This window comes from Entelurus aequoreus, linkage group LG06, assembly GCF_033978785.1.
Source record: "Entelurus aequoreus isolate RoL-2023_Sb linkage group LG06, RoL_Eaeq_v1.1, whole genome shotgun sequence".
In the NCBI taxonomy this organism is placed as follows: Eukaryota; Metazoa; Chordata; class Actinopteri; order Syngnathiformes; family Syngnathidae; genus Entelurus; species Entelurus aequoreus.
Window position 1 is genome coordinate 22,766,043 of NC_084736.1, and position 27,487 is coordinate 22,793,529.

The 27,487-nt window shown below is 40.5% G+C and overlaps 3 protein-coding genes across 4 annotated transcripts in view; 1 reads left to right on the forward strand and 2 right to left on the reverse strand.

Annotated features, from left to right (window-relative positions):
• Positions 1-1,163, reverse strand: part of cacng2a (calcium channel, voltage-dependent, gamma subunit 2a) — a 117,034-nt gene extending 115,871 nt beyond the window's left edge. The window contains exon 1 of the mRNA XM_062050276.1: positions 925-1,163. Within this exon, the coding sequence (XP_061906260.1) occupies positions 925-1,150 (226 nt within the window). The 5' untranslated portion in view covers positions 1,151-1,163. The remainder of the gene's footprint in view (positions 1-924) is intronic.
• A 7,657-nt stretch (positions 1,164-8,820) lies between these two features.
• apol (apolipoprotein L) lies at positions 8,821-10,618 on the forward strand. The gene is given in 6 exon segments (XM_062051768.1): positions 8,821-9,103; positions 9,105-9,259; positions 9,514-9,630; positions 9,690-9,878; positions 9,880-10,085; positions 10,117-10,618. Coding segments are annotated over 6 exon segments (1,392 nt in total). The 5' UTR covers positions 8,821-8,845; the 3' UTR covers positions 10,584-10,618.
• A 565-nt stretch (positions 10,619-11,183) lies between these two features.
• On the reverse strand, positions 11,184-26,356 carry eif3d (eukaryotic translation initiation factor 3, subunit D). Of its 2 annotated transcripts, none has more exons than XM_062050283.1 (16): positions 26,228-26,356; positions 21,638-21,763; positions 21,518-21,563; positions 19,470-19,606; positions 19,310-19,395; positions 19,165-19,237; positions 18,549-18,664; positions 18,343-18,475; positions 18,121-18,268; positions 16,105-16,235; positions 15,957-16,042; positions 15,751-15,880; positions 12,767-12,909; positions 12,475-12,667; positions 12,308-12,401; positions 11,184-12,235 (listed from the first exon to the last, which is right to left on the reverse strand). In XM_062050283.1, the coding sequence occupies exons 2-16, from the start codon at positions 21,758-21,760 to the stop codon at positions 12,222-12,224; spliced, it is 1,653 nt and encodes a 550-aa protein (XP_061906267.1). In that variant the 5' UTR covers positions 21,761-21,763; positions 26,228-26,356; the 3' UTR covers positions 11,184-12,221. The 2 variants fall into 2 exon arrangements, with proteins under 2 accessions (XP_061906267.1, XP_061906266.1); XM_062050282.1 differs by having other exon boundaries at positions 11,187-12,235; positions 18,549-18,670.
• Between the last annotated feature and the right edge of the window lie 1,131 nt (positions 26,357-27,487).

Sequence of the window (27,487 nt, forward strand, 5' to 3'; positions counted from 1 at the left end):
TAACAACTTTGCTGCTGACATAAATGAGCCCAATCACTGACCTAAAAAATTGGTGCAAAATGAGGGAAAAATACCAGAAGCTAGCATGCTAACAGGACTATGCTAACAATAGCATGCGTACAGCGAACATTAGTGAAATACCAAAATATATGACACTGAGGTGTAGAACTATCTAGCATGGTATTGTTAGCATGTGTCATGTACCAAAATATAATATTCTCTGAGGTGTGTACCTGAAAAATGTCTTTAAATGCTACCTGCTAACGTTAGCATGCATGGAGTACCAAAAGTATACCTACAGTACAAATTTAGCGAAATAAAGCTTTCATGCTAATGTTAGCATGCTAACAGGTACAATTTGTCACATAAACTATTTGACACTTAGGTAAAATTTGCCAAAAAAAAAAACAAGCATGCTGATATTAGAATGCTAACCACTTTGACGCGGACATAATTGAGCCCAATCGCTGACATTAAAAAATGGTGCAAATTGAGCTAAAAAAAATTGTTTTTAAAAGCCAGCATGCTAACAGTACTATGCTAACAACAGTGAACATTAGTGAAATACCAAAATATACGATGCTGAGGTGTAAAAATATCTAACCTGCTAACATTAGCATGCATCAAGTACCAAAATATGACTGCAGTAAAAATAAAGCTTTCATGCTAATGTTAGCATGCTAACAGGTACAATTTGTCTATTTGACACTCAGGTAAAATTTGCCAAAAAAAGCCAGCATGCTGATATTGGAATGCTAACCACTTTGCCGCGGACCGTTAAAAAATGATCTTATGGGCCACTAATGGCCCCCGGGCCGCACTTTGGAACCCCCGGGTATAAATGCGTTGGAAGAAGTTGTCATAATGAAATAAAGATGGAGATGTATGATTCCCAGTCAGATGAAGGAGTATTGGGGGTCTTACCTTCCAGACAGCAGGTCCTCCACAGGCCCGAGTGAGTCATGACCTCCTCGTTCTTCTTGCTGGTCTCGTTGTCGCTCATGGACTTGCTCCTGCAGACCCCGCGGGAGTAGAGCCAGTAGTCCGTGCCCACCGCGATGGTCATGAGGCTGAAGGCCGCGAAGGCGCCCACCGTGGTCAGCAGCATCTGCACGCCGCGGTCGAACAGACCCATGTTGCCGCACTCCATGAAAGGGGGACCCCCTTTCCGTTTGATGTACAGGAAGTAAATATTTGAAAATTTGCGGGACCACAACAGGGCGAAAAAGCGGGCCAACGCGGAGCGCCAGGAGGGGGGAGGAGGAGGAGGAGGCGCCAGGAGCCTGATGGTGGCGTCGGGATGAGGAGCACCGAGGAGGAAAGAGAGGAGGAGGAGGATGAAGAAGAATCCGATCTTCCTTTGCAGATAATAAATCTCTCAAGTCCAGGCAGGACAAAATGACAATTTCACTACAAAAGCAAAAAATAAAGCGTTAGGCTTTTTTTCCCCTTCTTTCTAAAATTCTGATCCCCACTTTCCATAAGGGTCTCTGCTGCCGCTAGATTTCCGCCGGGAGTGGGGGTCTGCGTCCCTCGTCGACGATCCACAGGCAGCGGGGGGCTTCCAGCAAGGCCGGCCGACCATCACTCGACATGGAGCGGCCAGGAGGAGGACGAGGAGTCGGCGCGTCTTCTTCTTCTTCTTCTCCTCCTTCTCGTCGTTTCCCGCCAGTGAGGCTGTGGTCGCCGCGGGAATATCCACGAAGCCGCCAGGAGGTTCCCGCCAGTGTTGATGAAGCCCTTCTGGTTCCCTCCCTCCTCTTCTTCTTCTGTCTGCTGCGTTAGAGGCTGTCAGCATGGAGACGCATGTGGAGCATATCTACATCTACACATACATCTGGCCACTCTGCAGCCTGCTTTAAAAGAGGGGCCACGGCGCGTGCGCGCGCCTCCGCTGCAGCAATGGAGGATCTCTGCTGGCAAAATGTTCAACATTTTTAATTGGCTTGGTGAGAGCCGAGGGGGCGGGGCTGAAGGGAGGGGGGGGGGGGGGGGGTTGGTCTCCTCTTCTGACGACCATAGTTGAGATTGGCGCATTTCCCCGCGTCTCCTTGATATCATAGGAAGGGTTTTTATTTTAATTTTTTTTTTTCAATCTATTTGTAACATTTCAATTAAAAGCTGGGCTTCGTGGAGACATCCGGATCACGTGACCTCGACTGATGAGGACCTGGAAGAGAAAACATCCATCAGTCATGTGCGGCGATGTCCAAACTCCACAAATTAGTTCGTATGGTGCTGAAAGGACAGCGCCCTCTTTAGTTTAACTCTAGCGCCCTCTGCTGGACAAATGTCGTCATCACAGCCAGACAGTCATGAAATACCGCAGGGAAGAAATGTAGGTCCTGTTGGGGCCTTAAGCATCATTTTTTTTGGAGGTTATTTTGTGTCTTTATTACAAAAGCTTTTTTGACACTGAATTAATGTAAGTAATGTAATGTAACTAATTTACCATGAATTGATTAACGTGGACCTCGATTTAAAAAAGTTGAAAAACTTATTCAGGTGTTACCATTTAGTGGCCAATTGTACAGAATATGTACTGTACTGTGCAATCTACTAATAAAAGTTTCAATCAATCAATCAAACTAAATTTTTTGCGTTTTAATTTTGCAAACTGAATTGTTTACATTAAATTCTCCCCAAATTTTTATTTAATAAAAAATTGTGACTGATTGATTGATTGATTGAGACTTTTATTAGTAGGTTGCACAGTGAAGTACATATTCCGTACAATTGACCACTAAATGGTAACACCCGAATAAGTTTTTCAACTTGTTTAAGTCGGGGTCCACATTTTGTGTTTAAAAATGTGTTGCTTCAAAAGTCAAGACTAAAGCAATTGATCCTGTCTCAGATCCACTCAATGAGGTGTCAAGTTTGAAGTCAATAAAAAATTCTGCAATGATTATTTTTTGCACAGAATTTTTATACATTGAATTTTGAAACACACCAATTATGCTCACAATTTTTTGTTCCATTAAATTGTCAGCATACTTTGATACAAAAAAATTCAGTTATATGAATTTGGAATCCAAAAAAAGCTTTCGTAATAAAGACACAAATTACCCTACATACCTCCATTACACTTTTTAAAACCTAAAAAATATCTTATTACTAATAGTTACCAAATATATATTTTCACCCATTTGTATGCAAGCGCAGGTCGATGACAGAGAATATTGTGCAACAGTGATTTGATGTGAGGAAGTCATCCATCCATCCATCCATCCATCCATCCATCCATCCATCCATCCATCCATCTACATCCGCTTATCCGAGGTCGGGTCGCGGGGGCAGCAGCCTAAGCAGGGAAGCCCAGACTTCCCTCTCCCCAGCCACTTTGTCCAGCTCTTCCCGGGGGATCCCGAGGCGTTCCCAGGCCAGCCGGGAGACATAATCTCCCCAACGTGTCCTGGGTCTTCCCCGTGGCCTCCTACCGGTCGGACGTGCCCTAAACACCTCCCTAGGGAGGCGTTCGGGTGGCATCCTGACCAGATGCCCGAACCACCTCATCTGGCTCCTCTCGATGTGGAGGAGCAGCGGCTTTACTTTGAGCCCCTCCCGGATGGCAGAGCTTCTCACCCTATCTCTAAGGGAGAGCCCCGCCACCCGGCGGAGGAAACTCATTTCGGCCGCTTGTACCCGTGATCTTGTCCTTTCGGTCATAACCCAAAGCTCATGACCATAGGTGAGGATGGGAACGTAGATCGACCGGGGGTGGATGAGATCCGCCCGGAGTTCCTTAAGGCTCTGGATGCTGTGGGGCGGTCTTGGTTGACAAGACTCTGCAGCATCGCGTGGATATCGGGGGCGGTACCTCTGGATTGGCAGACCGGGGTGGTGGTTCCTCTCTTTAAGAAGGGGAACCAGAGGGTGTGTTCCAACTATCGTGGGATCACACTCCTCAGCCTTCCCGGTAAGGTCTATTCAGGTGTACTGGAGAGGAGGCTACGCCGGATAGTCGAACCTCGGATTCAGGAGGAACAGTGTGGTTTTCGTCCTGGTCGTGGAACTGTGGACCAGCTCTATACTCTCGGCAGGGTCCTTGAGGGTGCATGGGAGTTTGCCCAACCAGTCTACATGTGCTTTGTGGATTTGGAGAAGGCATTCGACCGTGTCCCTCGGGAAGTCCTGTGGGGAGTGCTCAGAGAGTATGGGGTATCGGACTGTCTGATTGTGGCGGTCCGCTCCCTGTATGATCAGTGTCAGAGCTTGGTCCGCATTGCCGGCAGTAAGTCGGACACGTTTCCAGTGAGGGTTGGACTCCGCCAAGGCTGCCCTTTGTCACAGATTCTGTTCATAACTTTTATGGACAGAATTTCTAGGCGCAGTCAGGGCGTTGAGGGGATCTGGTTTGGTGGCTGCAGGATTAGGTCTCTGCTTTTTGCAGATGATGTGGTCCTGATGGCTTCATCTGGCCAGGATCTTCAGCTCTCACTGGATCGGTTCGCAGCTGAGTGTGAAGCGACTGGGATGAGAATCAGCACCTCCAAGTCCGAGTCCATGGTTCTCGCCCGGAAAAGGGTGGAGTGCCATCTCCGGGTTGCGGAGGAGACCCTGCCCCAAGTGGAGGAGTTCAAAGTCAATTATACTTAAAACACAATAAAGTAGGCTCAGGAGGTTTTTCTATAGAGTATTTGTTGATTTATTAGAGTACAAACAAGTAGTTTACAAAATATTTTTTTTGACAGTTTGAGTTAGACAGTTGTTTTTTTTACGAGTTGTAAGGTTTTATTAAGAAATACATTCTTGAATATTATCACATCCATTACTTAAGAGTTTATAGTATTAATATAGTATTCCTTCTACACAATTTAATTTTAATATGAACTATGATTTTTTATTTTTATTTTATGATTTCAATTTGAATTATTATTATTTTAGCCATTTTGTAGTTTTCTTTAAAGCACGTGTGTACGAACTGTGTTCTATAAATTAAAAAAGTAAAATACAACAAAAATACAAATTCAATATATAGCCCTGACATATTTGTGGAGCATATAATTACTTGGCCATTTACATCAGAATCAGAATCAGAAATACTTTATTAATCCCCGAGGGGAAATTAAAACATTACCATAGTAATAAAACTATTATTTTTCCTTTTTTCAAATGTCCATCTTTCTACTTTATTTTATGCTATCATTAACAATTCACTGCCAATATTGTTGACCATTTGAAAAATTATATAGCAAATTCCCCTGAAATCAATAATATGGGGTGAATTAAAAATATGTTATTGAAATTTACAAAACCCAAAACCAGTGAAGTTGTCGCGTTGTGTAAATGGTAAATAAAAACAGAATACAATGATTTGCAAATCCTTTTCAACTTATATTCAATTGGATAGACTGCAAAGGCAAGATATTTAACGTTCGAACTGGTAAACTTAGTTATTTTTTGCAAATATTAGCTGATTTGGAATTTGATGACTCCAACATGTTTCAAAAAAGCTGGCACAAGTGACAAAAAAGACTGAGAAAGTTGAGGAATGCTCATCAAACACTTATTTGGAACATCCCACAGTTGAACAGGCTAATTGGGAACAGGTGGGTGCCATGATTGGGTATAAAAGCAGCTTCCATGAAATGCTCAGTCATTCACAAACAAGGATGGGGCGAGGGTCACCACTTTGTCAACAAATGCGTGAGCAAATTGTCCAACAGTTTAAGAACAACATTTCTCAACCAGCTATTGCAAGGAATTTAGGGATTTCACCATCTACGGTCCGTAATATCATCAAAAGGTTCAGAGAATCTGGAGAAATCACTGCACATAAGCGATGATATTACGGACCTTCGATCCCTCAGGCGTTACTGCATCAAAAAGCGACATCAGTGTGTAAAGGATATCACCACATGGGCTCAGAAACATTCCAGAAAACCATTGTCAGTAACTACAGTTTGTCGCTACATCTCTGTAAGTGCACGTTAAAACTCTACTATGCAAAGCGAAAGCCATTTATCAACAACACCCAGAAACGCCGCCGGCTTCGCTGGGCCCGAGCTCATCTAAGATGTACTGATGCAAAGTGGAACAATGTTCTGTTGTCTGACCAGTCCACATTTCAAATTGTTTTTGGAAGCTGTGGATGTTGTGTCCTCTGGAACAAAGAGGAAAAGAACCATTCGGATTGTTATAGGCGCAAAGTTCAAAAGCCAGCATCTGTGATGGTATGGGGGTGTATTAGTGCCTAAGGCATGGGTAACTTACACATCTGTGAAGGCACCATTAATGCTGAAAGGTACATACAGGTTTTGGCGCAACATATGTTGCCATCCAAGCAACGTTATCATGGACGCCCCTGCTTATTTCATCAATGCTAAGCCACGTGTTATAACAGCGTGGCTTCATAGTAAAAGAGTGCGGGTACTAGACTGGCCTGCCTGTAGTCCAGACCTGTCTCCCATTGAAAATGTGTTGCGCAATATGAAGCAATAAATACAACAACGGAGACTCCAGACTGTTGAACAACTTAAGCTGTACATCAAGCAAGAATGGGAAATAATTCCACCTGAAAAGCTTTAAAAAATTGGTCTCCTCAGTTCCCAAACGTTTACTGAGTGTTGTTAAAAGGAAAGGCCATGTAACACAGTGGTAAAAATGCCCCTGTGCCAACTTTTTTGCAATGTGTTGCTGCCATTAAATTCTAAGTTGATGATAATTAAAAAAAATAATAATAAGTTTCTTAGTTTGAACATTAAATAGCTTGTCTTTGCAGTCTATTCAATTGAATATAAGTTGAAAAGGATTTGCAAATTATTGTATTCTGTTTTTATTTACCATTTACACAACGTGCCAACTTCACTGGTTTTGTAAAATAAAATGAAGATATGATTGTTGAGACAAAACCAAAGCCAACTAAAGTTTGGGTGAATTTGAATCTAGATTGCACTTTTGTCAAATCTCATTTATAATTTGTTGTTTAATTAAGGCGGATCTTCGACATTAAAGGAACTCAAGTTGCTGATATTTTACCTACAATATAGGTATTCATGTTGGTATATCCATTCATGGCTCACTGTGTATAGTGAGACTGTCAGTAAAAGTACTTTCACCTCTTTAAGTTTAAGATCCAACAAGAGCAGCATGTTACTACTACTCTGGATCCACTTGATGCTACAGACATGTGTGCATTAAGGTAAATCTCTCATGTTATTACCGAATCTTTGTATTTAGTCAACATGATATTGTATGTATGCAAGCTGCTAATTTTTTAACGGCCCGCAGCACATTCTCAAAACACTATGAAAAAGAAAAAAACATAAAAAAGTGTAATAAAAGAGAATACAAAGTTGCAATGTTGACTCTAATAACACAACGCTGCCATGCAGGCTTTTTTTTCTCTTTAGAACTGTCATTGCTCAAAAATAATTAATCAAAATGATTATGAATTATTGACCTATTCAAGGCTTCAATTACTTCACATCAAATATTCCACTTTGAAATATTTTTGGGAGGAGAATATTGCATACTTTGGGTCTGCCATAACAACGTTTTCTTTGACAAAAGGCCATAAAACAAACTAACAATGAAAAAAAATTATAATAAACAAAAACTTATAATCAACGGATAGATTTGAAGTTGAGACAAAAAATACATAAGCAAATGGAATAGAAGAGAGGTAAAATGTAACAAGAAAAAGTTGCAATGTCGACTCAAATACCACAATAACTCTTTACAGCCGTCTTTGCTAACAAAAAATAATGTATTATAGTCAATGTTTATCGATCTATTCAAGGCTCCAATTAATCCACATTAAATATTCCAGTTTTTTGGGTAAGTATATTATATTTTGAGTGTTGCCACATAAAAATAAATTCCATTAAAAAAAGGGCATAAAACAAATAAAAATAATAGTAAAAACGTATACTTAACGCATAAATTAGTTATCTATGATCGATTATCGTTGATCAAGATATTTAAGTGTTAATAGTACAAAAAAAAGGTATAACTTATAATTAACACTTTTATGAGTGGGACCCTTTTGGATCCCTAAGAATTTTAGTGGGATTAAAAAAAAAAGAAAACTCATTGTTCAAAAAAAAATAATAAAAAAAAATCAATAGTGCTATGAATTATTGACCCATTTAAGACTCTAATTAATCACATCAAATATTCAATAATATTTTTTGGGGGGAGGGGGATATAATGTGTAATATATATATATATATGGCCAGAAAGTTGTGTGTGTGTGTGTATATAAATATACATACATACTGTACATATATATATATACACATATACAGGTATACATACACACATATATATATATATATATATGTACAACTTTATGACTGGCAAAAACAGCATTTACCATTAAAAATATATATTCATATTGACAGATAAACCTGAAGTTGATCTAAGAGATTTAGCATTGAATAATAAAACAATTACAAATGACTTATGTTTAACATTTTTATGGCTGAGACCCTTACAGGGCACTGGGACCAAACTAGAAGGGTTCCCTAAGGATTACATTTTTTTTAATATATATTTTATTGGCTTTAAAAATTAAAAATATCAAAATGACCACCGCAAGCTTTAATTTTTCAGTGAAAAAGGTTTGGACAGCCCTGAATTAAAAAACTATTAAACCGCTTTTATAAAATGTTGCGTTAAGTTATTTAAAGACTAACCTTGATGCACCCAGCACACGTCCCTGTGGTACTCCTGTGAAAGACCAGTGACGTTATGGACTTGCTGAATGTCTTCCAGAGCATCGCTGCATGAGGCCTTGACCCGCTATGCCTCAGACACGCTCCTCCTCATGGCCACAGTGGGACGATTCGGCAAAGGTCTGTCCAAATGGACGCTGAGGCGGGACAATGAGTTAAACACCATGATGGACATCAGCAAGAGAGTGGAGCTGAAGCTGAGCAAGGATGTGATGGCGTACGCCAAGAGCAAGATGGCTTCGGAGAGCAGGCGAGCCGCGCTGGAGGACGAGCTGGCGGCGGTGCTGACGGACGTCCTGCTCGGCCTGGAAGTCTTTGTGGAGGCGGTGGAGAGGCTGACGGTCACCACGCCGCACGTCTTCAAGGACGAGGTGTTCAAAATGCCCGACGGCGTCAGCTGCGGTGACGTGGAGCTCGCCATTTGGCACAGCGCGTCGGGCCTGCCCGCTCGCCATTGCGTTTAAGAGAGACGCAAAAGTCTTCTTCCTGCCTGCGCTGGACAAGGTGCAGGTGCTGACCTACGTGTTGGACAAATACGTCCAGACTGCACTCAGCATGTGTCTCCTATTGAACAAAAGGTACGTTTACGTAGGTAAGCTTGTATTTTTGCCTAATTTCTGTGAGAATCCTGCGTGGGTCTATCCAGGACCAGTCACAGTGTGCTCATACAACCACCAGGTAGCATCTGTGAGCAGATAATACTGTATCATCTCTTTCGGACGTATCAAGTCGGTCGTGCAGTCTTCTCTCACGCTTTAAGCGAGGGATGCGGCAAAAACTAAGACAGACCCTCTGAAATTAACCAATAAGTGTGTGCGTGCGTTTCTTCCAGCAACTTCTGCCTCAACATGGCCATGAAGACGACATTGGACCCAGGAGTGGAGCTCCTTGTGGACGTGTCTGCAGACCAGAGGACGCTTCACCACATCACCCACTCTGACCACCTCAGGTAACCTCTAAAGACAGATGGATTCCACACACCATTCTGTTCCTCGTCTTGTCATTCAGGAAGGACGCCAACTTCCGGCTGGTCTTCATGCTGCAGGACAAGGCCAGTCGCCGCTTCATCATGGAGTTCAGCCAACGTCGTCCCAGGATGCTTCAGCTTCTGAACCAACTGGACCACAGCGCCCTGGAGTTGGTCAGGATGAACAAAGCCCAAAAAATCTCCAGCGCTGTGGGGAGCTCGTTGGGCGTGGTCCATCACCAGTCTTGCCAAGATCCCCTTTTCTGCCGGGACATCTCTGACTATGAGCATGGCCGCGCTGGGCCTCGGACTCTTCGCTTGGGTCAACTGTGCCGTGGTCTCGGCCGCAGGTTTCAAAGTCAACCAGAGACACAATAAGAAAGCCAATGAGGCATTTGAGAGCTTCATGCAGGAAGTAAAGTGTCTGGAAGACGCACGCCACCAGTGAAGCAGGTCAACTGGACGCAGCTGTCAGCGAGGTTCTTTGTGAGACAGACGCCGCCATTCCTTCTCGGCTGCTCAACAACCACCAAGTGATCACGAGGGTCGGCAAAGTGGTGGTTCAGGGTGGAAAAGCTTTCCGAAATGTCCACAAGATGGTGGCGGACGTCAACAAAGTAAGTCAGGCGACCACTAGAGGGTTCCTGCTTGCGTCACGCACGGCCAAGGCCAGCCTCATCCCGCTTAACGGGGTCTTCATCAGCATCGACGTCTTCATCATCTGCATGGACAGCATCGCTCTGGTCCAAGGATGCCACACCAAAGTGTCCCATTTCATCCGAGCAAGAAGCGCCCTGTGGCGCCACAAGATGGACGCCTGGCAGAGGATGTCAGACTCGTTGGTCCAAGGCTTGGCGACCCTGGAGGACCAGGCCTTCATAGAGGCGAAGTTTTACCACCATGAAGAAGAAGACAGGCAACATTGTGTCATTTAGTAGAAAACATGCTAAACACAGGGAGAACTTGTCCTAATGAGTCAGGTAATAGTTCTACTGCTCAGACAATTAAAAAAAAAACTTTCAACGGCCTTGAAAAATATGAGTAAAAAGTCACACAAAACTTCACAAACACTCATGCTGAGTTTTGAGAGCAGTACTCATCCTGAACACACAATACAGTACACTATACAGTAAAGATCGACTGATGTGTTCTTTTTGGGCCAATACTGGTAATTAGTAGTCAGGGAGGCCGATAACCAATATTTGTAGCCAATATTAATTTGCAGTAAAAGTCATTTAAACATAAATAGTATGTCAGTAAACAGTTGGAAAAGGCTTTAAGTTGTTTTAACATTATTTTTTAGGAAATGTAGTAGTGACTTAATGTTTTATGTGGCGCTAATGTTGTGGTTAGTTTAGCAGCAAAAAACATCAGGGGATTTTTGCAAACACCTTTATTACGTGTGTTTAAAAGGAGCATCAACATTTGCATTTCAAAATATGGCAAATCTGGGAAAATTGGTAAAAAAATATGGCATTTCTCTACATCACAATAACTTGGCATCTACTCTATTTTTTAACAGTTTATGGATTTAATACATTGTATTGATTCTTCATGAGGTACCCTGAAATATTGTGAACATTAAAAAAAAAAGTTTGACTCCCTAACGTAGCTTATAGTTGACATTTTTCAAGCTGGCCGACATAATTTCTTCCTGGATGTTACAGAAAGTATGAGAATGTGTGAGCTGCTGCCTGCTCTTCTTTACCTATTTAATAATCTCCCATTTGTCAAGATAATAACACAAAGTTTGGATTTTTGGCAGAAATATATTTTCTGTCGCGTTATTTGATTGGATCACGGAACATGAAACTCGTGGTGCTCCTTTAATGAGACAACGCTCAAGAGTGTTGCAGAAGGAGGCTTGTCAAGTGGCTCCATTGCTGCAGTCACCAAAACAAACTAAACAGGACTGGGAAGATGCCAGGAAAGAAGGACAAAAACCGGATTTCCCAGCAAAAATATGAAAGTTTTGACAGGTAAGCAGAAAAGGTGTATTGTAGGCGACCAGCACGGCAGGAAGGAGGTGAAGGGGGCGTGGCCGCGTGAGGGCCACTTTGAAAGCAGCTGAGCAGACCGTGAAAATTCCCACAAGAACTCAAATAAATGCCCTGTTGGATATCAAGTCATACTTTGAGAGAATTATTGACAAAGAGTAATTTTTATTCTTAGATTAATTTAAAAAGGGGAACTTTACTCATGCAGGGCAATACTATCTACTTCACTATTTGTATTTTTAACTAAATACTGGTATCATATGTGTATATATAGTATCTGCTGATGTAGTCAGGTTGTATTTAGGGGAAAAAAAGAAGGTTGACACAGATATGTCAAAGTGCACATTCGGTCCATCTCAACTATACTGTACTGTGTGTGAAGCTTGGATCACATGCAGTAAGTACTCAGGACACTTTCAGGTTTTGGAGACTTTAGATGTAATGTTCTGCCTGATGGCCTGCAGTGAGTTTGACACAAAAATATTCAATAAGAAAGCTTGTGGCGCATTGTCTCTTTATTGAATGTGTGTGTGTGTGTGTGTGCGTCACGTTATCTGGTCACCAGAACGCCCCATTTTAGTTCTCCTCATCTAGAATCAAAAGCAAAGACTCCAGTTAGTCTCCTTGGCAACGCGTTGGCTGACGACCAAATAGCAGCTCACCTTCTTCCTCCTCCTCCTCTTCTTCCTCCTCTTCCTCCTCCTCTTCATCAGAACTGAAGGTTCCGTCAGGCAGGCTGTAGACCCGAATGACTTGCTGCGGGCCCACAAAGAACCAATCAGAGGCGACGCTGACTGTGTGTGGTACAGTAATGGCGGAGGGCACTGACCTTGTTGGGGTCTTTGAGGATGAGGTACTTTCCCTCCTCCAGCTTGCGGCAGATGTCTATGACGCAGCGCAGGATGCCCCACGCATTCTCCATGCTCAGGTTGATCTGGCTGGCAAACTCGTTTGGCTTGAACTGTTGGGTGCCCAGAACCACGTGACGAGCAGAGTCTTTGACGTGGTAGCGAGACACGTATCTGCGGGGGGGGGGGGGGGGGGGGGGGGGGGGGGATGACATCAAGATTTGAGACCACTTGTGTTTTTGTCCTAAATTGAGAGCGCTAATAAATCCTCACCCCAGCTTGAGGTATTCGGACCCGGCCAGCATGGCGCAGCAGGTCCAGCGGGCCAGTTTGTAGCTGTTGTTCTTCAGCTCAGTGGCCAGGACAGCTCCTCTCTGAGAGTCCAGCTTCTGGCGCCAGTCCACGCCGTTACAATACTGTAAAGAAACACAACTAGCTTCATCATCACTTCCTTTTACACTTTCACCAAACTTCATTTTTATTTGGGCGGTCAGATACAACCTTTCACATCTGATAATGATATTGGACCCTTGGTTGAAACCCATATTGATCCAATACGATATTAGCAGGAATCAAACATACTTGTATTATCATGTAGCGTGTCATGTTAGAAAAGGTTTGATCAAGTGAAATTTGTCACATAGACCAATCGTAGGTATGAAAAACACTAACCTATTTATTATTGAACATCCGGAATGGACTTATGCTGTCTAAGTTGAAGTGGAGTGGCAATAGTTTTTGGCGACACCAAGTGGTCACATTAATTCATTAAGTTAAGCTCATGACGCAGTAAGTTGAATAATGCGGACACATTTGTTACTGGATACTTTCTAACATGCTTCTGCATTAAAGACATTGTATGTGTTAGTAATATGCAACTATAATTATTTGATACTTGTTTATATTGACAAATGTGCTGTTTTACTCTGCAATATTGTTCCATGTATGTTTACGTATGTCTAGCTTGAGTGCTTAGCTGTTGTGTACCTGCTAGCTTTTACTAGCCGTTAGCCTAGCATGTTTACCTTTTGTAAATGACTTGACTAATCAAAATCACCAAAAATGATTCCTGGGCGCGGCTACGCTGCTGCCCACTGCTCCCCTCACCTCCCAGGGGGTGATCAAGGGGATGGGTCAAATGCAGAGGACAAATTTCACCACACCTAGTGTGTGTGTGACAATCATTGGTACTTTAACTTTAACTTAATACAGAAGAAATTGTGTGCTTTTTGAGGACATTTAGATGTTAACTGGCTGTCCAGTTTTGCACAAGTAAACACGCTGCAGGACTGATCGCATCGCACATGATATCACACATTTTGCATGCAAGCACATTTCATCAATACTTGTTAGTTTGATATCAGACAACATCTGATATCAATCACAGTGATGTATGCAGTAACATTGCATAATTTCCACTTTTATTTGATCAAAATTATTATTAATCTACTAGCTACTTTACTGTGAATATCTGGTTATGTTCTGTTGTAACATGTACCTATTATCACTTCTGTTGAAATGTAATAATCACTTATTCTTCTGTTGTTTGGATACTTCATTAGTTTTGGGCAACACAAATGTGGGTATTGATCCAACATCTAGTAGTTACAGGGGCAGTATTGGACATACTGACATTTCAAATTTTCAACATCATTAAATAATTTTTTTTATCACAATTTAAAATCAGACAAACAAAGATAGCTGCGTAACAATATAACATTTTTTTTTAATGATGACCTAATATTGGCTCTGATTTAAATCCTTAGTTTTTTGCCCTTAAAGTTCTCCTTTGTTTAGAGACTTAATTCCTTAGTTTGTAAACAATAACAAAAAAAACAAAAATATTTTGTGTCTGTGAGTGTGAACGTTTGCGTGTGTTTGTGTGAAAGTGTGTCCGAGTGCGCGACCATCTCGTTCCACCGTCGCGAAAGTCAGTGTCCTCATGGCGTAATTAATGTTCTATCGCGTTGTGCCTCATCCACTTACACAGTTGGAAGTGCAGCCCAAAAGAACAAAATAAATATGACAAAAACTAGCATAGAAGTTGAAACATTTAAAAGGAGCAGCGACTTTAGTTTCACTCTCTACTGCAACTCACCAGTAATCCTTCCCCGAATGCAGATTTGCAGGCAGTCACAGAACGTCTATGTGACTGTATTGGTGAATCAAAACACCCACTAATTTAATCAGAAAAGGCATTTTTATACCTAAGTATTTCTAAATCAGACTTTTTGTTCAGGTATTTGCAAAGATTCTACTCCTCTGATATAAAATGTAGTCCCTGTTGTTGGAGTAACAAACAATAGTACCAGTACACCGGTATATAAAAATTTTAAAAAGTCTGGATAAAAAAAACATCTTCTTCCAGACATAATCATTAAACTTGTTCATGTGTTGGTGCACAATATTTTACAGTACCTCAAATTCAAACTGCACTTTAATGTACTTTCATTCAATACAAGTTTGAAAAACTCCACAAAGTGGGTCACCGCTTGCCGTTTGCCAAAGCACTGGTGAGAAGCACTGATGTATACAAGTAATCAAAGAATGCAAATATTAACTTACCATTTGAATGTGCTGCTTAGTAAATGCTAACTTGAAATAAAAGTCTTATAGTAGCCACTAAACCAATTATACTTTGTTTACTGCAGAATGTGGGATGACAAGCAAAAAAACGAAATAACTGAGGGAAAAAAGTTGTTCTCTTTACCTCTACAAAATGTACCTAAAAAGGAAAACGGTGGCTTTAAAATCCGATACGAACCGTAGCGTGGGTTACCTGTACAGTTGCATCTCAAGTAAACACAAATATAGATATGAACAAAATGACAGTTGCCTGCTGTTATCCTATATTACCTCAAGCAAACATGGTGGAAATGTCTGTTAAAAGATACTGCAGTAGTAAACAGTAGTGATGCGGTACTTGTTATAATCCTGTACGGGACAATCCGCTTTCATTGAAAAAAATAATAATTCTGATATTAATCGAGATCGGATGACATGAAAAAGGTAATTGTGATCATTTTGCCATATTGCCCAGCCCTAATGTGTCATCAACATGCATTATCACGATATGACGATAGTAATAACAGCTCCTTCATCTGTCAAACGTATATAATTTTTATCGTATTTTGTCTACATTGCCCAACCCTAATTGCCAATACACATGCTTTCATTATGGCCACAGTTTGACCCTGGAACAGATAATTTCTACTTGCATTATTTCCAATGAGAAAAATTTATCTGAACATTCCTACCCTAGAATCCCACTCGTTGAGGGTCTTGACGTTAATGAAAGACACTTCTCCATTGGCGCCGGTCATCACACCGTCGTGCTCACAGCGGACAATCAGGTCGATGTCTTCTCCCAACTTCCAGTGGCGGTACCTGGTGGCCGAGCGGGCGTTGGATCACAATGAGTGCCTGCAAACTTCTTGATGACCTCAAAAGTTTGCCAACTCACCTGTAAGCGACAGACGCCACCTCGCCCTTGTCCATGTCCTCCTCCACAAAGGGGTTCGTGTTGGGGAACTTGTACTGCTCTCCACCCTGTTGTCCACCACAAACATGTTCAAACGTGACCAATAGCTATCATCAATGTGCGTCCTCACCATGCGTAAGCACTGCTGGCTGAAGTTGTGGTTAATGTAGGTGGCCTCCATGGCAAGGTTACGGGGGGAGTTGAAGGAATTTCCCTCATCCTGCGGCGGTTCGTTGGCGGTCTCGCTCACAGTCAGCAGATCTGAGGAGGGGGTACAGATGTGAACATGTCAAGCAGTGACACAAACTAGCGCTGGGCAGTTAATCAAATTTTGATTTTGGCTTCTCACAAACATAAAAAAAGTAATTGGAAAAAAAAAACGATTAATGGGCCAACATGCATGCAAATTCCTGAGCTTGTAACAATGAAACAGATGACTCAGCATTTGAGTTGAAACAAGACCACATCTACAAAAAGTTTGGGATCTCACCATGGTTGTTACTTTTATTTGACAACACTAGTATGCTTATATCAATGATTACTAAACTAAAAAAAAAGTTAAGTATTTCTGCGGTAGGTGTCACACAAACCAAAAAAGAAATCCGCTGTTAAGGAAATTTTACATAAATGTAAGCCAAATGTTGTCATTGTGAAGAGAAGGAACATTTGTTTGGGAAAATAATGTGTCCGATACCGCTCATTCATCCCCGAAACATGTCAGAAAAAACTACTTATCTATTTTTTTATGTGGAGACAGCCACTTGAAACAACGACTAAACTACGAAGCTAAAGCTAGCAAGAGCAATCCATACACCCACAACACATCTCATCTGCTTATGTTGTTGAGAACGACTTCATCGATGTAAGATCAACTTACCAACAGGACAGCAGTCGCAACTTGAGAGGCTCTCTAACAACCTCAAGTCGTCTAGACACTTGTCAAGCTCAGAACAGCAGCGCACTTCCCCCTTTTTACAATAACAGCGCTGTGTGCAACATCCGGGCTGACTGACAAAATAAAGGTTTCAAAAAAGTATTTTCGACAGGCATAATGTACATAAATGGGGGTACTAGGATGACAGGGGATGCAAAACAATAACAGTGCAATACTTTTTCATAACATGGTCACTACTGTCTAGTTTCTCTTGTTATATTCTTATTTTACTGTTATATTTGTATTCTCATTGTTGCTATTGTAATATTTTTCTATTTTGTTTCCATTTATATCCCCATTATTTACTTTTTACTTTTTAAATTCGATCTCAATTCTGTACACTGCTGCTGGAATTTTAATTTTCCTGAGGGAACTCTCCTGAAGGAATCAATAAAGTACTATCTATCTAAAGCACTTATTGATACATTTACAAAAAATATTATGCTTTGACTTGAAATATTGGCCAAAACTGTCCAAAGATGTATTGTACCAATAAATGTGAGGATTTATAAATAATAAATGATAAATGGGTTATACTTGTATAGCGCTTTTCTACCTTCAAGGTACTCAAAGCGCTTTGACAGTGTTTCCACGTTCACACACTGATGGCGGGAGCTGCCATGCAAGGCGCTAACCAGCACCTATCAGGAGCAAGGGTGAAGTGTCTTGCCCAAGGACACAACGGACGTGACTAGGATGGTAGAAGGTGGGGATTGAACCCCAGTAACCAGCAACCCTCCGATTGCTGGCACGGCCACTCTACCAACTTCGCCACGCCATCCATCATTATATTAAACTTTACTCATGGCACAAAAAGCACACACTATAGCGGTAAAATAAGTGTAAAAGGCAGAAAACGGAATTAAAAAATGTTTTTTATGTAATAATTGAATTTTTGTTTATTCGTTCCCAATTTATATCCGTTCTTTTAAATTAGGTCTTGTCCACACGAAAATGGAGAGTTTCAAAAACGCATATTTGGGGTTAAAAAAGATCTCCATTCACATAAGTGTAGTTTCAAAACGGTCTACACACAAACGCATACACCTGCTGTCATGCACATTTTGTCCCATCAGAAGCCTGAAAAAAGCAGCAACAGCTGACTTGGTAAATACTCATGTTTTTGGAAATTATGAATAATTGTGTTAATTGTGATTTGAATTTTTATCAAAAATAATTGTGATTATAATTTTTCCATAATTGTCCCCTCACCAAAGTCAGAGTTGTCTCTCTTGTCGAAGAAGAGCTTATTGCCGACTCTCTGCACGATGATGTCCCAGGAGTTGACGGAACGCGTGCAGCACATCAACGTGGCCAAAATGGCGTCAGTGGCAAACACATTGCCTTGAGTCTTTGCCAGCTGCACACACAAACACAACACCATTAGGCGCAACACACTTGAGGTCATGGTCTCATACATAGTGGTTAACGCACCTTGCGGATGACGGGGTCGTCGGTGGTGGTGACCGTGTGGAAGATCCTCTTGATGCTCTTCAGCGACTTCTCGTTGCGAGTGGTGATGCGGTCGAAAGCCTTGTTGTAGTACTCCAGGGCCCCGCAGCACTCGCTAGAAGAAAACGAGACAGGATGGCGTAAGCAGGCGTCAGCGCGGACGGCTTCAACGACGGCGACGAGCTCACATATCAAGGGGATCGGCCACTTCCATGTATCGCATCTTCATAAGTCTGGGGAAATCCATCTCCTCCTTCACCTCCCAGTCGCTGCGGACCTCCACAGAAGAATCTCTGGGCTTCAACTGGGCCTGGAAAAAGAAACCAGATCGGATGAGATCAGATAGCTCTTTATTGTCATTGCACAAGTACAACGAAACTTAGTTTTCAGCACAAACTCATTCAAGATTAAACAAAACAAAGTGTACAGGGTTACAGAACAGGAACGCTGATGGGTCGCCATTTTAAGGCGCCCCGTAAAAGATGGGAAAAAGGTAACGCTGGGGAAAAAGATGAGTAAAAAAATACAATCTAGACTGGGCTTCTAAGGTGGCCTAGTCTGGAGTGGGAAAAAACCTCCATGCGATGCACACATAGACATTAAACATTTAATCACGACAAACTCGCAGAAGGGCGGGGAGTTGGGGCCCTGGAAGGCGACCGCTGCCATCCAACCATCACCCCGAGTTCAGACAAGACAAAAACCACTTAGTATAATACATTTTTGACACTATATATACTCTGACTTGGACGTCTTAACTTTAATTTGGGGACATGTAATAGCCAAGTTACACTTTTTTACTACCTGGGATTTCTGGTCCCATTTCTGACGGACGCCAAACTGCTTCTGGAACTTCTTCTGCAGGCGCATGCGATCCCTATAAAGAAAGTGTGAGGGGTCAAATGAGGACTGGTCTGGTGGTTTTGCGTTCATTTTGAAATGGTCTCACCTCTCCTTTTGCTTGGCGCTCTTAGGAAGCGTCTGCATGTTGAACTGCGTCACGTTCCTGCGGTCTTTGTCCCTGCGCAGGTTCCTCTGTTGAATCCAACACAATCCTGTTGTTGGCCAGCTCAAACACAGATGCATCAGGTCATAGGTCACGTTCTTACCTGAGCAAACCTCATGCGGTTCTTCTGGTAGGCCGTCTTCTGCATCCTGGCCGTGTCCACCAGCTGGAAGCTGGTCTCGTCTTCCTCATGGAAGTAAGCATACTGACTCCCACCACCGAACTGAGAGGAATACTTGTCTGTGGACACACGGAACATGTAATCCTGTCATTACACCATGGATACATTTGGACTGCTCTAATAGATTTGGAGCTGTGTGTTCATTTGCACTCATAAACATGTAGCACACTTGGTCAGCCAGAGAATAAGACAACGAAGCAAGAGAGATCATTCGTGTTGCCAATTTAGCCACTGTGTCACTATATACAGTGACTAACCAAAGCCCTTTAAATTAGGGGTGTCCTGATAAAACTTTTTCACTTCTGCTACGATACCAATATTGGAGCCTTGAATATTGACTGCTATCAATATGATTTGATATCAGCGGGAATCATACATACTTTTACTATTTTGTAGTTTGGAATGTTAGAAAAGGTTTGATCAAGTGAAGTGAGTCAAACAGAACAGTGGTGGATATGTAAGACACTAACCTATCGTTAACCAACTAAAATGGACTTATGCTGACTTAAAGTGGTATGCTAATAAGTTTTAAGTCACACCCAGTAATCCTAATAATTTCTGAATTTAAGCCCATGACGCAGTAAATTGAATGTTGCGGACACGTTTGTTACTGGATACTTTATAACACGCTTATTTCTTGGAGACTTTGTACCATATTTTCTGGACTATAAAAGGTGCCACTTTTTTTTCCTACATTTTGAACACTGCAGCTTATAAACAGTGCATTTAATTTACAGATTTGTATTCGCTTACTGCGATAATGTTTTGCATTCAACAAATAGTTTTCATGTACGCCGACAGAGACACTGAAAATGTCTGTGCTATGGTGTCATCTTTTGGACGAGTTCGCTCACTGCATGTGCTGGCGGTTGAAAATGTACTTCCTATTTCTGCTTCGAACCGGAAGTAAAACTGTCTATAGCATTTCTGCTCAAAAGGATTCTTCATCACTCCAAGCAACGTTTATGTTTTACTATATAACTACCAGTAAAACAATTTATACTTACTAAACTGTCCCTTGTGTGATGTCTGTAGAAGTGTTTTCATGCATATTTGTACACGCTATCATAATATAATCACGCTGGCGTCGTTAACATTAGCGAATACGCTAACATGTTTACACATGTCTGTTTTTCTTCTTCTTTTTTTGTTTATTTGATTTCTGGCATACACAGTCCAGAAATACAATGAAACACATGTCACATGTTTTTTCTCTCCCCCAAAAATGATATTCAAAATAAGTGTTAACTTACAATGGCAATCTTTTTTGTATTGTTTCAGTTTCGTAAGAGTCTGTTTAGCGTATTGTAAATCTAGCTTCCCTAGCTAGTGGATCCATGACAATGACTTTGTTTTGTTTGATTAGCCAGTTTTACTGCCGTGTTACAGACACTGTTAGCAGACTTTATTTATTAACGACTTAGAACGCATAAAAAAAAAAAAACATGTAAATTATTGTCTTCCATAGGTAATGTGAATGATAGACAGCACATCTCTTTCTAACGTATGCATATTTCCAGTATGACTGATCTGCTGAAGCGTTCCCGCCGTGACGTCATCTGACCCCGGATTTACGGAAATTGCCGACCGAAGACATTCTGGGCGGAATATTCAAAATGGCCATCTGAAATTGTGGCATATTGTGATGTTTAGACAGTATTTTGACATACTTTGCGGACTGGAAATACAATGGGATATGGTTTAGTGGATACAATGAAACACGATAGAGCATATAAAATCAACTAGTTTTTCCACAATACTGGTACTTTAAAACTAACACTAGCCGTTGGGAGTTTTATTGCGGTTATCATTAAAACCATTTTCCACTCACTTTTTGCAAATGTGTCATTACAATTTATGCAAATTTGACAATTATGTCATTCCCCAAATCACAAATAGATTGCAGTCCTGTGAGGAAACACTGCGCTAGCAAACTACATAGTTAGCACTTTGTCATCCCCCTCACTCACTCGTGTATCTCTTGTCCTGGTAAGTCGCTCCTGTCCAGTCGGCCACCTGACAACCACAAGAGACCGTTGAGAGTGAAACAGCAAACTATTACAAACGGCGTATAGTGTGGCCAAACAGACCTTTCCTAGACGATCTCCTTTACTGAAGGGCTGGTAGGGCATGTCTTTAAACTTCTCTGGCACGGCACATGGACCCCATCCGGACGGGTTGTCCTGGATCACAGGCGCGTTGAACTTTGCCATGACCTTAGATGGGATTAAACCACATGGAAGTTAAATAGAGTAGTCTTGTGGCGCCGCACATGCCGTTTGTTACATAGGGTCTCAGGCAATGATCAGCTCTTCTCTTCAGTAATGCACTTTAACAAAAGGCACTGATCAGCTTGCGCAGTGGGCTAGTCATCATCGACCCCTCCTCAAGCGGCCATGGTAATAGAATGTAACAGATGTAGGTTCTTACCGAATAACATAATACTCAGAATGGTTGTTGTCAGTAATCTAAACTGGAGTCCATTGTGGACGTTTACATGACGTGGTTAAAAAGTGACACTGTTAAGACAAGTGTTAGATCAGAAAGATCCGTGTGACTCCCAAACAATTTGCTATTGTATTTGATGCCATTTCATCAGGTGTTGTTTATGTTGTACAGGGCTTACTCGTTTCCTCTTTCTGCTGTAACAATTGTGAATGATCCACTTGACACTCCTGTGGGGAAACTTTGTTTTGATCAGAAAAATCTGCAGCTTATTCCAAAATGATTGTGTGTCTGTCTCCTATGTAATTGCGCTCTGGAATAATGTTGTGAATGACATCTGCTGGGTCAAAACATTGTCTCTTCTTAACAGGTATTTACTTACGAACAAAATCAAAGAGATTTCTTTCAAAATCAATCATCATTATTACCCTGAAAAGACTGCGATGGTTAGATACAGGAAGGACATTGATGTTACCTGCACCTTATGTAACATGCATCCAGAGACTGTTTACCACCTGTTTTGGGCTTGTGAAAACACTCGATCACTATGGCAAGGCATCTGTCGCTTCATCCTGGACAATATTCATGACAAATTTGTGCTTTGTTTTAAAGATGTGCTTTTTGGATTTACACTGTATGAAAAACATTTTTAAAAGGAATTTTACCTTTGCAACCTCATTATACTATTGGCTAAGTTTTATATTCATAAATGTAAGTTCCTCAATACTCGACCTGTTTTTAGTGCCTTTAAAAAAGAACTAAAACTTTACTTTAAAACACTCTACCTCTAACAACCAAAAAAGCTGTGAAAACTGATGCTTTGTTCCAAATTTAAATGATTTACGGAACTTGTGTGAGCCTATGGCTTTACATTGTGTTACATATATATATATTTTGCATTGTATTATAGTTACTTTATTGAGTTTACAACCACCTGGCGCTGTTTAGTACCGTTTTTGTACTGTCTCTATACTTGTTTTGATCATTATTTATCGCTTGATTGTATGTAAATGTTGCATATTATAAATAAAGGTTTATAAAATAAAAAAAAGTGTTATATCAGACTTTAGCATCCGGTAGGGCTGGGCGTAGGGCTGCAACAACTAATCGATTAAAATCGATTATAAAAATAGTTGGCGATTAATTTAGTCATCGATTCGTTGGATCTATGCTATGCGCATGCGCAGAGGCAATTTTTTTTTTTTTTAAATAAACCTTTATTAACTGCAACATGTACAAACAGCTGAGAAACAATAATGATAAATGATAAATGGGTTATACTTGTATAGCGCTTTTCTACCTTCAAGGTACTCAAAGCGCTTTGACAGTATTTCCACATTCACCCATTCACACACTGATGGCGGGAGCTGCCATGCAAGGCGCTAACCAGCACCCATCAGAGGCAAAGGGTGAAGTGTCTTGCCCAAGGACACAACGGACGTGACTAGGAAGGTAGAAGGTGGGAATTGAACCCCAGTAACCAGCAACACTCCGATTGCTGGCACAGCCACTCTACCAACTTCGCCATAATCAAAATAAGTATGGTGCCAGTATGCTGTTTTTTTTTAATATAATAAAATACTGGAAAGGATAGAAATTTAGTTTCTCTCTTTTATCCGATTATTAATTGATTAATCGAAGTAATAATCGACAGATTAATCAATTATAAAATTAATCGTTAGTTTCAGCCCTAGCTGGGTGATATATCGATATATCGTGGGTTTGTCTCTGTGCGATATAGAAAATGACTATATCGTGATATTCGAGTATACGTTCTCACGCAGTTGATTTTAGCTGCGGGCATTACACTGCATGCGTTTCCCACTCTTTCTTGTCTCTCCTTCTCAGAGACTTAAAACAAGTGCACCTTCTTACATACGTCACGTGTGCAACGTCACACGCTCCCGCGGAGCAGACAGCTAGCGACATGGTAACGTTAGCTGCGATGCTAACGGTGCGGGTGGTAATACGAGAGAGAGAAGGTGCGAATCTGGTAACAAATGAAGGAAGAATTAATTCCCAATTAATTCGTCTGACGGTGGTTTGGCTTCAAGCGGGAAGATGTTGAACAATTATGCGGCAAAAGCGTTGTTACAAAAAGTAGCACCACTGCTAATGTAGCATCATTTGAAAAGTCACCCGCTAGAGAATAAGGAGTGCTTGAAACTCTGCATGTCAACATCTCCGTTGGGTGCCACATAGGACTGTGAATCTTTGGGTGTCCCACGATTCGATTCAATATCGATTCTTGGAATCACGATTCGATTCAAAATCGATTTTTTTTTTCCAATTCAACACGATTCTTGATTCAAAAACGATTTTTTTCCCGATTCAAAACGATTCTCTATTCATTCAATACCTAGGATTTCAGCAGGATCTACCCCAGTCTGCTGACATGCAAGCAGAGTAGTAGATTTTTGTAAAAGGCTTTTATAATTGTAAAGGACAATGTTTTATCAACTGATTGCAATAATGTAAATTTGTTTTAACTATTAAATGAACCAAAAATATGACTTATTTTATCTTTGTGAAAATATTGGACACAGTGTGTTGTCAAGCTTATGAGATGCGATGCAAGTGTAAGCCACTGTGACACTATTGTTCTTTTTTTAATTTTTATAAATGTCTAATGATAATGTCAATGAGGGATTTTTAATCACTGCTATGTTGAAATTGTAACTAATATTGATACTGTTGTTGACAATATTCATTTTTGTTTCACTACTTTTGGTTTGTTCTGTGTCGTGTTTGTGTCTCCTCTCAATTGCAGTTCTGAGTGTTGCTGGGTCGGGTTTGGTTTTGGAATTGGATTGCATTGTTATGGTATTGCTGTGTATTGTTTTGTTGGATTGATTAATTTAAAAAAATAAAAAATAAAAAAATAAAAATTATAAAAAATAAAATCGATTTTTTTAAAATGAGAATCGATTCTGAATCGCACAACGTGAGAATCGCGATTCGAATTCGAATTGATTTCTTCCCACACCCCTATGCCACACCAACAAAATGCCGAAGCAACTATTTCCACATCAACACCGTATGAAAAAAATAGTCAACAACAGAAGGAGATAACGTCCGCCGGAACCTACCACATTGCGAAGGACATATACTATTTGATTTCCTATTATGCAGCTCATTTTTATTTGACACTTATTGAAATATCTTGTGTGACATCATGCACAAAGTGCACTTTATTTGTTTTAAACTATTGTAGTGGCGTTCTGTACAAAAAGTGCACTTTAATTTGTCATCTTAGTAACATCATGCACAAAAGTGCACTCATAGCTTGTTTTAAAATGTCTCTGACAATCTTGCACTTTCGGTTTTGGAAATGACATGAATGTTTGTGCCACTGCTTAATAACTGTTTAATAAATACAGTTTTGGTCAATTGACTTAGTTGTGATTTCCCTCTCTGCATGAAAGTTTAAAATTAGCATATATTAATGCAGCATGAAGAAGAATGTTTTAATGTAGACACATAGAATCATCATACTGCTGTGATTATATGCATCAAGTGTTCATTCAAGGCTAAGGCAAAATAACGAGATATATATCGTGTATCGTGACATGGCCTAAAAATATCGAGATATTAAAAAAAAGGCCATATCGCCCAGCCCTACTTGATTGTATTTGTCTGTGACATTAAAAAACAGCAAGAAGCGACAAAATAAACTTAGTTTGTAGTTTTAAACATATTTGTCGTGCTTTTAATGCATTTTGCTCACTTTTTGCAAATGTGTAACAGCCAATTATGCACATTCAATGATTACTTTGCAGTTGTGTGGGAAACACTGTTGCATATTATAAATAAAGGTTAATACAATAAAATAAAGTGTTATATCAGACTTTAGCATCCGGGCTCTATCATGATCAACAGAGAGCAGCACCAGCTGAACTTGCTAGCTTCCTAGTTAGCATCAATTTGACGTTAATGTCACCGATAGCTTTCAAAGTCAACTTTGTCGTGAAAGCATTGAAATTATATAATTTGAGGAACAACATTGGGCACATGAAAGTAAGTGAGAGACATTCTCACAAGCGGGCACTGTGAGTGGATGCTAACGCTACGAGCGCTTAGGCCAGTCATCATGCCAGGTGGCCGCGCTAGCTCGGCTAAGCTAACTGTCTGCCCGCCTGGCAGCACTATCGTACCTTTTGTTCAAGTTCAAACAAGAGACGCGAGTGAAAAGAAGTCGCTTTTAAATGTCTTAAAAAGCGTCTGCGTTTTCTTACCGTGGCCAACGTGACCCGCGTCAAAGGTTTAATAAGTGACCGGTGTCTTGGGGGTAACACCCGGACAAGACGCCCGCGTGAAAGGAAGTGACTAACTGCCGTCAAGCGGACTGTTATTCCTGTCGTAAAGTGTCGTAAGCGCAACTGTAGGGCTGTAACTACCAAATAACATCAATTATTGTAATTTACTTGTTTATAAAATACTATTCATGATTATTTTCGAATAATAAAGTAGAATTCCACTTATTTGTTGATGTTTAATGAGTATCTCAAAGATTTAACGTGTAACTGCAGTTTCACGCTAAAACCATGAGGGGAGGCTGACGCCTTATTCTTCCAGATGAAGAGCAGCGACTCTTTGAACCAAGGGTGTCCAAACTTTTTCCACTGAGTGCCGCACACATTTTAATTTTCAAAACAATGTGTGTGTGTGTGTGTGTGTGTGTGTGTGTGTTTGTATATATATATATATATATATATATATATATATATATATATATATATATATATATATATATATATATATATATATATATATATATGTGTGTGTGTGTGTGTGTATGTATATATATATATATATATATATATATATATATATATATATATATATATATATATATATATATATATATATATATATATATATATTTATTTATTATGGCCCTAGTGTGTGAATGTGAGTGTGAATGTTGTCTGTCTATCTGTGTTGGCCCTGTGATGAGGTGGTGACTTGTCCAGGGTGTACCCCGCCTTCCGCCCGATTGTAGCTGAGATAGGCTCCAGCGCCCCCCGCGACCCCGAAGGGAATAAGCGGCAAAAAATGGATGGATGGAATGGATTATTTTTTTAAATTAATTTATTCTTTTTAAATGTTGGTCATTAAAATTAGTTATTTATTTTATTTTTATTCAACTCTTAAATATCTAGATCAACTTCAGCTCGATCTGTCAATATAACGTAAGGAAAACTCTGTTCTTCTTATGTCAAAAATACAAACTATACAATATCACCCTGCCAAATTTTTTTTAAAGTGGAATATTTTATGTGAAGTAATTGGAGCCTTAAATAGGTCAACAATTCATAACACCATTGATTTGAATTCATTATTATTTTTTGAGCAATGACGAACGGGACAAGCGGTAGAAAATGGATGGATGGATGGATGGACGTTTTTTTTTAATCCCACTAAAATTATTGGGGAACCTAAAGGGCCCCCACTCATAAAAGTGTTAAAATAAGTAATTGCTCTTTTTAAAAAAC

What these genes read in the sequence shown, in the direction of transcription:
- eif3d (XM_062050282.1), bottom strand. Translation starts at nt 21,760, where the DNA reads ATGGCAAAGTTCAACGCGCCTGTGATCCAGGACAACCCGTCCGGATGG. An exon ending in CCAGGACAAGAGATACACGA is followed by an intron (nt 19,607 to 21,517) that starts GTGAGTGAGGGG and finishes GTGTGTCCACAG; the next exon opens with ACAAGTATTCCTCTCAGTTC. An exon ending in ACCGCATGAGGTTTGCTCAG is followed by an intron (nt 19,396 to 19,469) that starts GTAAGAACGTGA and finishes TGGATTCAACAG; the next exon opens with AGGAACCTGCGCAGGGACAA.